At 45.8% G+C, this 12,873-nt stretch overlaps 2 protein-coding genes across 2 annotated transcripts; both read right to left on the bottom strand.

Annotated features, from left to right (window-relative positions):
• Positions 1-5,966: 5,966 nt before the first annotated feature.
• HD556DRAFT_1440119 (uncharacterized protein) lies at positions 5,967-7,406 on the bottom strand (the record flags this gene model as incomplete). The annotated part of the gene is made up of 6 exons (XM_041306064.1): positions 5,967-6,175; positions 6,230-6,400; positions 6,450-6,565; positions 6,627-6,755; positions 6,806-7,195; positions 7,237-7,406. 6 exons carry the CDS (start codon positions 7,404-7,406, stop codon positions 5,967-5,969), a joined length of 1,185 nt encoding a protein of 394 aa, XP_041163593.1.
• Positions 7,407-7,654: 248 nt separating this feature from the next.
• Positions 7,655-9,307, bottom strand: HD556DRAFT_1440118 (uncharacterized protein; the record flags this gene model as incomplete). The annotated part of the gene is made up of 4 exons (XM_041306063.1): positions 7,655-8,401; positions 8,450-8,875; positions 8,925-9,119; positions 9,164-9,307. 4 exons carry the CDS (start codon positions 9,305-9,307, stop codon positions 7,655-7,657), a joined length of 1,512 nt encoding a protein of 503 aa, XP_041163592.1.
• Positions 9,308-12,873: the final 3,566 nt, after the last annotated feature.

Genomic DNA, 12,873 nt, shown 5'->3' with positions numbered 1-12,873 from the left:
TTACCCGTGTTTGAAATATATTTTTGTTGTCTCACATACCGAGTTCCGAGTTCCGGGACCCCCGAACCCCGAAACCCGGGACCCGGCAGTCCACAATTTCAGGGTTCGGGGGTTGGTAAAATGTTTATGGATATATGAAAGGTTGATTCAAACATGTTTGAAAGATGTCTTTCATCTCAAAAATCGAGTCCCAAGTTCCGGGTAAGACATCTTTCAAACATGTTTGAATCAACCTTTTGTATATCCATAGACATTTTACCACCCCCGAACCCCGAAATTGTGGACTGCCGGGTCTCGGGTTTCGGGGTTCGGGGGTCCTGGAACTCGGGACTCAATATGTGAGACAACACAGATATCTTTCAAAAGTTTGTAAATCAATTTGTTTGTAAATCAAATTTATTGTAGATCAAATTTTATTGATCTCCCCAAATTTCCCAAGTCCCGAGCGCCGACCCCCGACCCCCGAGACCCGGCAGTCCACAATTTCGGGGTTCGGGGGTCCCGGAACTCGGGACTCAATATGTGAGACAACACAGATATCTTTCAAAAGTTTGTAAATCAATTTGTTTGTAAATCAAATTTATTGTAGATCACCCCCGAACCCCGAAATTGTGGACTGCCGGGTCTCGGGGTTCGGGGTTCGGGGGTCCCGGAACTCGGGACTCGATATGTGAGACGACATATCTTTCAAAAGTTTGTAAATCAATTTGTTTGTAAATCAAATTTATTGTAGATCAAATTTTATTGATCTCCCCAAATTTCCCAAGTCCCGAGCACCGACCCCCAACCCCCGAGACCTGGCAGTCCACAATTTCGGGGTTCGGGAGTTGGTAAAATGTTTATGGATATATGAAAGGTTGATTCAAACATGTTTGAAAAATGTCTTTCATCTCAAAAATCGAGTCCCGAGTTCCGAATTAGTGCCAAAGCTTGAAACTTGAAATCAGTGGAAAATGAAATCTCGCAACAATGTACACATGAAGATGTTTTATTTCCTTTGACAATTCACCGAGTGTCTTGTACTAACCTGACAACACAGTCCCGGCTTCAGGCTTCAGGGCTCGGTACACGACACTCGGGGAATTGTGAAATTTCTATTTCCTTGGACATTTCACTGAGTTCCGAGGTCCGGGCGCCGAATTCCGAGTTCCGAGCGCCGAGTTCCGAGCTCCGAGTGCCGAGTGCCGAAGCTCAAAACTTGAAATCAGTGGAAAACGAAATCTTGCAACAATGTACACATGAAAATGTTTTATTTCCTTTGACAATTCACTGAGTGTCTTGTACTAACTCAGGGAATTGTGAAATTTCTATTTCCTTAGACATTTCACTGAGTTCTGAGTTCCGAGCGCCGAGTTCCGAGTTCCGAGTGCCGGATGCTGAGTGCTGAAGCTTGGAACTTGAAATCAGTGGAAAACAAAATCTCGCGACAATGTACACATGAAAATGTTTCATTTCCTTTGACAATTCACCGAGTGTCTTGTACTAACCTGACAACACAGTCCGGGCTTCAGGCTTTGGGTTTCGGGGCTCGGTACATGACACTCGGGGAATTGTTTATGGAAATGAAACATGTTCATGTGTACATTGTTGCGAGATTTCATTTTCCACCGATTTCAAGTTTCAAGCTTAGGCACTCAGCCACTGGTCGGTAGTCAATATAGGCAAATGGTAATGAAAAATGAAAGTTGTTATTACGCTTAACTTCCTTACCGAAGGTTGTAGTCCGAGTCTAGGGGAGTGTATTGGTAGTCTTTTCTTGTCCATCAGTTATCATTTAACCGAGATATAAGCTAAAGAAATCTGAAACATCGGCAATAATGAAAAATGAAAGTTATTATTATGTTTAAGTTCCTGAACAAAAGTTGTAGTTTGAGCCAAGGTGAGTGTATTGGTAGTTTTTTCTTGTCAATTGGTTAGATACTTGATACCCGAGAATCAGTAGTGGGGTACTCGGTACTCGGTTCTGATACTTGGTACCCAAGAATCAGTAGTCAGGTACTCAGTACTTGGTTCTAATTCTCGGTACCTGTGAATCAATAGTTGGGTACTCCAGCCAATAGTCCCGAGTCCCGAGTACTGATACTTGGTATTCAGTAGTCAGGTTTGGAACTTGGGTCTTGGTTTGGTTATCATTTGACTGAGATATTGGTAGGCAATATTGGCACTCGGAGCTCGAATACTGACTATCAACTATCAAGTGTCGGGACTTGGTAATCGGTAGTTGAGACTTGGTGCTTGAATGGATATTGCATATATACATAAAAATACAAAATATGTTCCTATGTGTTCATTTCTAGGTGAATAGTATCTCAATCATCTATTCAACAATAGAAACAATGTATCAGGAGCTCAGGACCATAGGGTAATCCTTTATTGTATAGTGTACCTCCCCCTCTTCTGGTGGTTCACCTGCTGGGGTTTTTTCCCTGTAGGACTGGACCTCAAGGACTGTAGGGAGTCTATTCCTGAGCATATTCGGAGTAGATATATCATATAACCAGCCCAGGACACACAGGATCCTTTTCCAGGAACAAAGCATAGACAATTGCACTTGTGATATTTTTTCACGATTTTCAGTATCTTGCCCTTGCATCCATGATCCAACCTTTTAACATATAATGAGCATAGCTTATATTCTTGCTTCTTATGACCAAGATCAGCTCACAATAGGCTGGAGTTTGTGAGCTAGTGTGTATACTTGCCATTTCGCCTGATAAGGGGCCCATGCCTTCAAAACATTGAATCTTCATAATCAGAAACCTGGGGTACATTTCAAATATCTTAAGTATCATAGACATAAATTTACAGACAAATCAACCAAGAATTGAGTACTGAGGAAGTGAAATGGGTAAGAAATTGAGTGTGGGAAACTTCAAAGACCCAAAGCATCGAAAATGGTTAGTTGAGCAGTGGTAGGACTTTAATGCTGGGTCAACTCATATTTTCACTATATCCCTTCTACCCACCCCCTACCCTCAGGGCAGTAGGCAGTATGGGTTCCTTGGGTAGTTTACGATCTATCCTACATATTTGTAATGATATTTTTGGCCTGAATCATATATAAATGTGACTTTGTATAAAAGATGTCTATTGTCACTCTCCACACATATGTCATTTTGCCTATCATTACATCAATCCTTCATGAATCTTTCTAAGCTTTTAAGCTATTATAATGGATGTATATGGGTGTTATTCCAGGTCTCTGATCACATCACAGGCTTGTTATGTTGGATATCTCGACATAATGTGCAAGTCTCGCTATTAATATTCATTCTTTTATCTTTAGACTCACTTACTGCACACATGTATTTCATTTGTCATTATTGATGTTTCGGATTTCTTTAGCTTATATCTCGGTCACATGGTAACCAATGGACGAGAAAAGACTACAAATAAACTCACCTAGACTCGGACTACAACCTTCATTAAGCTGACTACTGATTCCCGGGTACCGAGTATCAAAACCAAATACTGAGTACCAATTACCATGTACCGAGTACTGCGTAATGAGTAACAAGATAACCAATTGACAAGAAAAGACTATCACTACACTCACCTGGACTTGGACTACAACCTTCGGTAAGGAAGTTAAGCATAATAACAACTTTCATTTTTTCATTATTGCTGATGTTTTGCCGAATGACAAGGAAAGACTACCAAGACACTCACCTTGACGTGGACTACAACTGTCATTTTTCATTATCATTTGCCTATATTGACTACTGAGTCTCGAGTACCGACCACTGACCACCAATCACTGAGTACCGAGTACCGAGTGCTGACAAATACAATTCCCAAGTTATTTGAACCCTACACCAATGGATAATACATACAAATACAATTCGTGTCCATTTGAAGTACCGGGTTTCAGGTTTCGACACTCGACACTTGGTGATTTGTGCAATGAGTGAAAAATGGACATGTTGTGTACATGATTTTGGGTTTAGGGCTTCGGGTTTCGGCCCTCGGCACTCGGAACTCGATGATCTGTGTAATGTAAATGAACAATGAACATGTTGCACACCAGGTTTCGAGTTTTGGGTTTCAGCACTTGAAACTCAGTGATTTGTGCAACAAGTGAAAAATGGACATGTTGTGTACATATTTTCGGGGTTCTGGGTTCGGGTTTCGGCCCTCGGCCCTCGGAACTCAATGACTTGTGTAATATAATTGAAAAATGGACATGTTGCACACCCGGTTTTGAGTTTTGAGTTTTGGCACTTGAAACTCGGTGATTTGTGCAACAAGTGAAAAATGGACATGTTGCATACATATTTTCGGGGTTCGGGGTTCGGGTCTCGGCCCTCGGCACTCGGAACTCGATGATTTGTGTGATATAAATGAAAAATCAACATGTTGCACACTGGGTTTCAAGTTTCACGCTTTGGCACTCGAAACTCGGTGATTTGTGCAGTGAGTGAAAAATGGACATGTTGTGTACATATTTTCGGGTCTCGGGCTTCGGGTTTCGGCACTCGGCACTCGGAACTCGATGATCTGTGTAATGTAAATGAACAATGAACATATTGCACACCCGGTTTTGAGTTTCGGGTTTCGGCACTTGAAACTCAGTGATTTGTGCAACAAGTGAAAAATGGAAATGTTGCATACATATTTTCGGGTCTCGGGCTTCGGGTTTCGGCACTTGGCACTTGGCACTTGGTTATTTGTGTGATATAAATGAAAAATCAACATGTTGCACACTGGGTTTCAAGTTTCATGCTTTGGCACTCGAAACTCAGTGATTTGTGCAGTGAGTGAAAAATGGACATGTTGCGCACATATTTTCGGGGTCCGGGGTTTGGATTTCGTCCCTCGGAACTCGGAACTCGATGACTTGTGTAATATAATTGAACAATGGACATGATGCACACTGGGTTTCGAGTTTCGGGTTTCGGCACTCGAAACTCGGTGATATGTGCAATGAGTAAGAAATGGACATGTTCCATACATATTTTCGGGTTTCGGCGCTCAACACTCGGAACTCGATGATCTGTGTAATGTAAATGAACAATCGATGTGTTGCACACCGGGTTTTGAGTTTTGGGTTTCGGCACTCGAAACTCGGTGATTTGTGCAGTGAGTGAAAAATGGACATGTTGAACAATGGGTTTCAGGGTCTCGGGTTTGAAAAATAGCATAATAACAACTTTCATGTTTTCATTATCATTTGCCTATATTGACTACCGAGTCCGATAAGGGACCCCTTGGATGATCCATTGCTCAATGAAATACTACCTGATTGGAAGTGTGCTGGTTATCAGATATTCATTTGTCGACTCCCGGGTCTTGGAACTCAGAAGTCGGTACGGTTGACCCAAATTTGGGTGGTCGGAACTTGGTGTCTCGTAGGGCAACACAAGCTTTGCACCCCGGATTCCAAATTCTGCAAGACAACCTGTGCACCATCAAAGGCCATGTCAGGAGATCACCTGCTGCTCCGGGAACTCGGTAACTTTGATTTATTACCTCCTCTGATTTGGTTGATGTACAACTACCTCAGCTCCATCATGTCTACAATTATGATACACATGGGCCCACCCATCTATATTTTATACCACCCTCGGCCCACCCATCTAATACAACATCCCATACAACACCCTCGGCCCACCCGTCTAATTAATATGCGTCTGGGCCTACCCGTCTAATACAATATTTTATAATACCCTCAGCCCACCCGTCTAATTTAATATGTGTCTGGGCCCACCCGTGAATGTGATAACAAGTACCTACCCATCTATCTCATACACATCTACCTTAATACACCCATCTGCATAATATCCAACTACCTCGGCCCACCCGTCTACCTAATATTCATATACATCGGCCCACTCATCTACTCTATATATTCCCTGCATGGGCCCACCCGCCTCCATCGGGAATAATTTGCCTCCCGGCCCATCCGTTATAGTCGAGGATATTTTTATCATGGGCCCATGGTCCGCTGGCCCGTATCATATGGGATATTATGCATGTCCGTTCCCTCGTATTATACGGAGATAGGTCACTGTAATATGTGCCCAATGAGCCCACAGCTGATTGATATTTTCGGCCCTCATATGAGACGGGTCTCTCAAGATGAAGCCTTCTGGAACGGAATTGGGGTCCAGGTAGAGAGAGGGGTTTGCCACCACCTCACGCCAAGGTACGGGTTTGGTAGTGTCCGTGAAGACCTCTGTATAACATAGTGTAAGTTGCACGAAAACCAGCAAAGCAGACAAACACTCACTGTAAGATGCACAGAATATCTGACGCACCAATTCTTGTTGCCCTCTGGCAGCAACTCCAGATCGTGAGGGAAGCTTCGCGTAACCGTTTTTGTCCAAAATGACGTCAGGTAGGCTAGGTTTGCCATCGCCTTCCTCTTCGTCATTTGAGTCGTCATCATTTTCCTCTGGGTCTGAATGTTCCTTAATTACAGTGAAAATTTTAGAACAATAAACACTCACAGAATTCTAACTTTGACCATTCCGCAAATTTTTCAAAACCCTCAGACATCCATTCCTTATTCCCTCGTGAACTCTGAGTAAAGGGCTTTTTACTGTTGACCGGCTTGGACTCGTGACTAAATGATGATAGCAAACCGTCATTATACCATAAGACCAAAGTGCTAGAAATACACTCACACCACAACATTTAGAGTCTGGTCTGCAAGTTTCTTGTGACTGGCTAGGATCATAACCTGACATCCCATGGTACGACAGATTTGTTCGGTAAAGTCTTCCAGAATTTTTTTCAAGTGCCTCTTTCGATACCTGCCAAGGTAGTTAATAGGAGAACCTGAATAGTCGTTTTAAACACTCACATCGTCTGCGATTCCGGAGGAGCACCCTCCTTGTTCCACTTTTCCCTTGCATTCTCAACCTCCTTCCGTTGTGCAGGGGTTATGTTTTTGAACCAATCTCTAGCATGACCGGTTCTATACTTGATTTCATTTTTTACCCCTAACTTCGCTTGCTCCTCCTTATCATACTCGTCAATCTCCTGCTTAAATAGCCTCTGGGCAACATCCCAGTCACTAACTTCTTTCTTGTAGAAGGCCGCATCTTTAGGACGGGCACCTGCCTCCCTCTCCTCAGGGGACAGGCTAGATGTCCCGTCCTCTTGCTCATCTCGCAAAAGCTCTTCTTCTGCCTGTAAGTCATCTTCATCGGTTAAAAATTGGCAGTAGTAACACCTGATAGCCTTTGTATTACTGTAAAATTAGTTATTAAATATACCAAAATTTGACCACACCTTTTCAATGCCTTTGGCAACTCAACCGATTCCTCCTGTGACTTGTTTTTTGCAATGATATGATCCCGGACTGTCCTCAGAATACCTAGGCGCGTTTCCTGAGATGCAGCCACAAAGTCACTCTGATGGAGAGCAAGTATGTCCTCGAAAGATATGTGCCATCCAGACATGATGAGTTTCATAATTAAAGTAAGACAGGAGAACGAAGTCAAGGGTATGCACAACGTAGCCAAGAGTCGGCCGTTGGCGACTCCAACACAAACGCGATCACGTGACTCCGATCAACGTGTCAACCCGGTTGCTAGAGTGATGCCAGAACTGGTCATTACTGCTCTCTCAGAACATAGGGTAAGCACACCAAATCAAGTTGAATTATTGCAAAACAAACATCTACCAAACTAACTATTTGTGAGATAAATCAGACCCTCATCCTCTTAGCAGACACTTCCCCATCCGAACTTCTAGGACACTTGCCTTGGGTGCCCGACTCAATGAAAGGTAGTGCCGGAAAAGTTGTGGAAGGGGACTGGAACCACCCAGACGACTTTGTCTTAGCAGCTTTGAGAATGGAACCAGGTGGTTTTTCGATGTGAAACTTGTGGCAAGGCTTGCGCTGAGCCTTACCGCACTCAGGATAAGTGCAGGAATATAGGTACCTGTACACAGGATCCTCGCCTGGAACATCGGGGTCCAGAGACTCATAGGACACCTTGACCGCGACCTTCTCGGACCAACTGTTAGTGGACCCACAGAGAGGGCACTGCGAAGGGACTGGGATACCCCAAGGTTGAGTCTGCGGGTGGGCACGCGCAAACTTGGTGACAAGGAGCATGGGCGTACCGTCGGCGTCATCCCTGGTCATCAAAATGACATTGGTATGTTGTCCAAGGCGACTGGAGAGGGAGAGAAGACTAGGGAATGCGATGCGGACATTGAGCTGCTCAATTACCACTTGCTCCGCTAGAGCGAGCAAAAAGTTGGTGGCAACCAGGGGTTGAAAACGTTCGGCGGTGAAAATGATAGCGGACGCCACACCGTAGTTGAGTAGAGCTTCCTGGAGCTCGCTAAAGGCGTCGTCGTGGGCCACAACAGAGCCGCACACTAGGAATATCATGGTGGCACCGCTGAGGATCCCATAATAGGGCCCTAGGACAGTAGATAGCACCTAAACGTCACATAAGTCAAGAAAAATGCGAAATAATAGAGACCTTACCTGAGAGACACTCATAGCCACAAATTTACCTTTATCTTTCCCAGCAAAAAGCCACCCGCTATCTTCCTCAGAGTGATCAGAGAAGAAGGCCAAGACGCGGCCGCTGTGTGTGAGGTGAGTTTTGAGCTGGATGATGTGTGCGTCCTGGGCACGCGTGTATCCGCGGATGCTCTTGTGCGTGGTGACGTCGAATGGGACTTCAATGTAAATGTACCCGCCGTTGGGGAAGTAATGCTCCAGATAGTGCGAGAGCAGAGGCACGGGCGTCACAACCTCATTACTGCCACCCACAATGAAGTGGATGACAGCGATGGGCGCAGCGGCCAACACCGCGCAGGATCCAGTCTCGAACCTGCCGTTCAGTTGGAGGAAACCCTGCAGGGCAGGTTTACCTCCTTGAGCCGGCAGGTTTTCTCTATAGAAACCCTGTAGTCATTAGTTTAGTTTGTTTTAAGATATAAAAACAATAACTCACATAGTAAGGCGCGGGTGCCTTAAGGGTGTGCCCAGCATGACAGCTAAGGCACCAAAAAAGAACGTCCGGTTGAGCAACAAGGTCGCAAGAGGCGGACGGAACGTCCAGGCACCTGCTGCACATTACCCGAGGGCAGGCGCTGCACTCATAGAGTACAACGTCCCCCTCGGCGCCATCACGGCAAATCAAGCACCACTGACAAACGTTAGCAACAATAGACGCACCAAGAAAGCACTTACCGAGCTGTGGGCGTCTGGTTGTACCACCCCAGCCTCCCCTTCAGGGCTTACTGGAGGAGGAGAGGCAACCGGCGATCCCAGAGGACCAGTGAGTCGCCTAGCAACCCCACCGGCGGCACGCTTCTTCGCGGTATTCTTAGCCATATTCCTAAAAAAGAATCAAACTTAGTAAAAAGAATGAAGGAAGAAGAGAGGTGCGAGACGCAGAATCTGTACCGGCCGATTGAACCAGTCACGTGACTGCGGCAAGGTCCGGATGTGGTCGTGTAAACAATTGTTTGTTTACACGACCACATCCGGACCTTGCCGCAGTCACATGACTGGTTGTAAACAATGGCAAATATGTTGTAGCTTATAGCCGCGTCACCAATGTTTCACACGGTTGACTTTTCATTCTTCCTCTCCACTCAACACCACCGGCTCATCCCATTAGCCACTTACACAGGCTGCAGCTGTGTAAGCGGTTAATGGTCAATGAGCGGCCTCAATTTAACTTAGGTATAATTCTTTTTATCTCAAAATCCTTACTGAACGCCGGTTTGGTTCTTTCATAGGTCTTTTTTTCATAACAAGGTGAGTACTATCTTGCGCACTCTTAAGCTTACAATGCTTCTTCCTCTCTAGTGACATTTATCTTGGGCAGGGAGGTCTAGTGTGCGCGCCGGCGCGCCTAGTCTCTCTGTTTGAACACTCTGGGGGCTTGGGGGGTGGTTTAGTGTGCACGCCGGTGCACCTATCCACCCTCCTTCATCAATCTTGGGCAGGGAGGTCTAGTGTGCGCGCCGGCGCGCCTAGTCTCTCTGTTTGAACACTCTGGGGGCTTGGGGGGTGGTTTAGTGCGCACGCCGGTGCGCCTATCCACCCTCCTCCATCAATCTTGGGCAGGGAGGTCTAGTGTGCGCGCCGGCGCGCCTAGTCTCTCTGTTTGAACACTCTGGGGGCTTGGGGGGTGGTTCAGTGTGCACGCCGGTGTACCTATCCACCCTCCTTCATCAATCTTGGGCAGGGAGGTCTAGTGTGCGCGCCGGCGCGCCTAGTCTCCTTGTTTAAACACTCTGGGGACTTGGGGGGTGGTTTAGTGCACACGCCGGTGCACCTATCCACCCTCCTCCATCAATCTTGGGCAGGGAGGTCTAGTGTGCGCGCCGGCGTGCCTAGTCTCTCTGGTTGAACACTCTGGGGGCTTGGGGGGTGGTTTAGTGTGCACGCCGGTGTACCTATCCACCCTCCTTCATCAATCTTGGGCAGGGAGGTCTGGTCTGCGCACCGGCGCGCCTAAGGTATTTGTCTCATTATTCTAGGAACACTCTCTGACCGCCGCTTACAGATTTTTTTTGGAAATTCATCATCAGGTAATTCTGATTCATATTCACATCACAGGTGCTAACTCAGCGCCCGCAGACTGTTCTTAATCTGTTTATATATATATATATTCAATTCTTTCTTGTAGTAGTTTGCTGTACAAGGCCAAGGTGGGGAGGGCCCCTCCGCCGAGGCTTTGTATTAGCCAGTTTACCTCATTTCGTATATCTTAGTATTTTATTTTCTTTACTTTACATTTGCTTTGGCCTGTAATAGCTTTAACTTAATAAAAACTTTCAAAAGAAAGGCTGAGCGCCCCTTCCCGCCCCTAGTAAAAAGTCACGTGACCGTCCGCGGCGCCCCGTCTTGCCCCCACAATAAGTCACGTGACTGACCTCTATATCACCCAAGTAGAATTCTGAGCAGCATCTCTGACAAGTCGGAACGTCAGAGTAAGTCATGCTGTTCTAGATCTTCTAGTGGAGCTTAACAGCCTGCCCTCAAATTCGTCTAAGCTTAACAAAGCTTCTCAAGATACCATTGCCTATACCGCCGCCTGGTTTAGATTGTGTCTGAGCTTGACCAAGCTACTCAAGAAACCATTTGGTATGCTGCCCAGTACAAGAATAGTCGGACTATTCTTCTATTCTTGTACTGGTTACCAACATTATCCTATCTTCCTTACAGTACAAGAATAGAAGAATAGTTTCACTATTCTTGTACTAGGCGGGCGTGTGAGGTGATGTAGGCAATGGCTTCTTGAGCAGCTTTGCCAAGCTTGCCCGCACAGTATCAGAATAGTCTTTTATTCTTGTACTGGATACCAACATTATACTATCTTCCTTACAGTACAAGAATAGTATAGTCTGCTTGGGTGCGCACTGGTCGGACCTGTGAGGTGACATAGGCAATGGCTTCTTGAGCAGCTTTGCCAAGCTTGCTGCCCAGTACCAGAATAGTCGGACTATTCTTCTATTCTTGTACTGGGCGGGAAGGATATGCCCAATAAACCGCATGGCGGTATAGGCAGACTTGGTCTTCTGCGCCTGTCCAAGCTGCTCAAGAAGCCATCACCTACATTACCTCACACGTCCGACCAGTGCGCACCCAAGCAGACTAAACTATTCTTGTACTGTATATCATGGGGTCAGTAGTCTCCTACAAACCATCATCCTACCAGTTCCGCTTATCATGAGGTTAACAGCCTATCCTCAAATCCGGCTAAAGTACTCAAGAAGCCATCGCATACATCGCCCTAGCAATCTCATTTGGTATATCCCCATATAGCCTAGCTCCAAACTACTGGAAAATTTTTCCTGGCGCCATTAATCTTCTGTTCTTCTGCTTCTTCTGCTATGGAGGATACTGTGACAAAACTGTCCAAAAACCTCTCTAGCCGCGTAGATGAGCTACTCCGGAATTCATCACCATTTGAATTATTCTCAGATACTAAGATGGACGATAGAACACTACAAAAAGCAAAGTAAGCCAGTTCTAAGTTAACGTTTGGTCAGGCTAAGTTGCTACAAATTTAAGGATGAGACTCTGGAACGAGTGGCGGAACGTTCAGCTTTCCAGTTCTGGTATAGGTGTCAAGACAACAGAGATTGCCGAGATTGAACTCTCCAGGGCTGCAGTTGGCATAGCTTATGCCGCCGTTAATAGTTGTAAGCTTTTATTTGAATTTCACCAGAGTCTGTTTGTGATTGTTTGACCCCAGTAAGGGCGGATTGGGATGTCCACCGCTTTGCAGACCGAGCTAAGGTGGCACCAAACCCGTTGAATGCTGACAGCCAACAAAGAGAGAAACTTGCGAAATATTTCAAGACCCCTTCCTTCGGCCACGTTACGGAGCTGACCACGTTTGTTGACAAGCACGGAAGGATACTCGCTTGGTATTTGCCAGAGATCTTGGTGCCTGATCGAATGGTATGACAACTTTCAGATATGCAGTCGAAGACCGGGTAACTGTTTATATTTAGGAACACGTCAATAGCACGGTCAAGTCGCTCAGACCTGTCCTAGACCGGTTTTTGGCCAAGGCAACTGAAGAGGAAAAGAGCCCTTGGCGTTCGCAAGGTTTTGTCATACCTCCAGGGGGGGGAGAGTTCGGAGCAGGGCGGGTGACTTTATGCCCTGGTGGATTCATGCAGCGCCAAGAGGTAAGTTTGTCTTCCTATGCTTGTTTAAGTACAAAAGTAACTTAATGGAGCTAGCGTCTTCAAGATCATTTGTACCAATCAACCGACCTTGGGTCGCCTGTGGTTCGGTGTTGGTTGTCCGAAATGACTGTCCCAGAACAACTCTGGTCGGTTATTACTAGTATTATTGCGCCAGATCAGTATCTTGCTGGCATCAAATCGGTCTCTGCGCTGAAGAATATGGTTCGTACCTCAAAACCAGTTGTT

This window comes from Suillus plorans (genome assembly GCF_016647745.1).
Source record: "Suillus plorans strain S12 chromosome Unknown HD556scaffold_12, whole genome shotgun sequence".
NCBI classification, from domain to species: Eukaryota; Fungi; Basidiomycota; class Agaricomycetes; order Boletales; family Suillaceae; genus Suillus; species Suillus plorans.
Note: the sequence above shows the minus strand (reverse complement) of the source record. Positions and strands in the feature narration are given on the sequence as shown.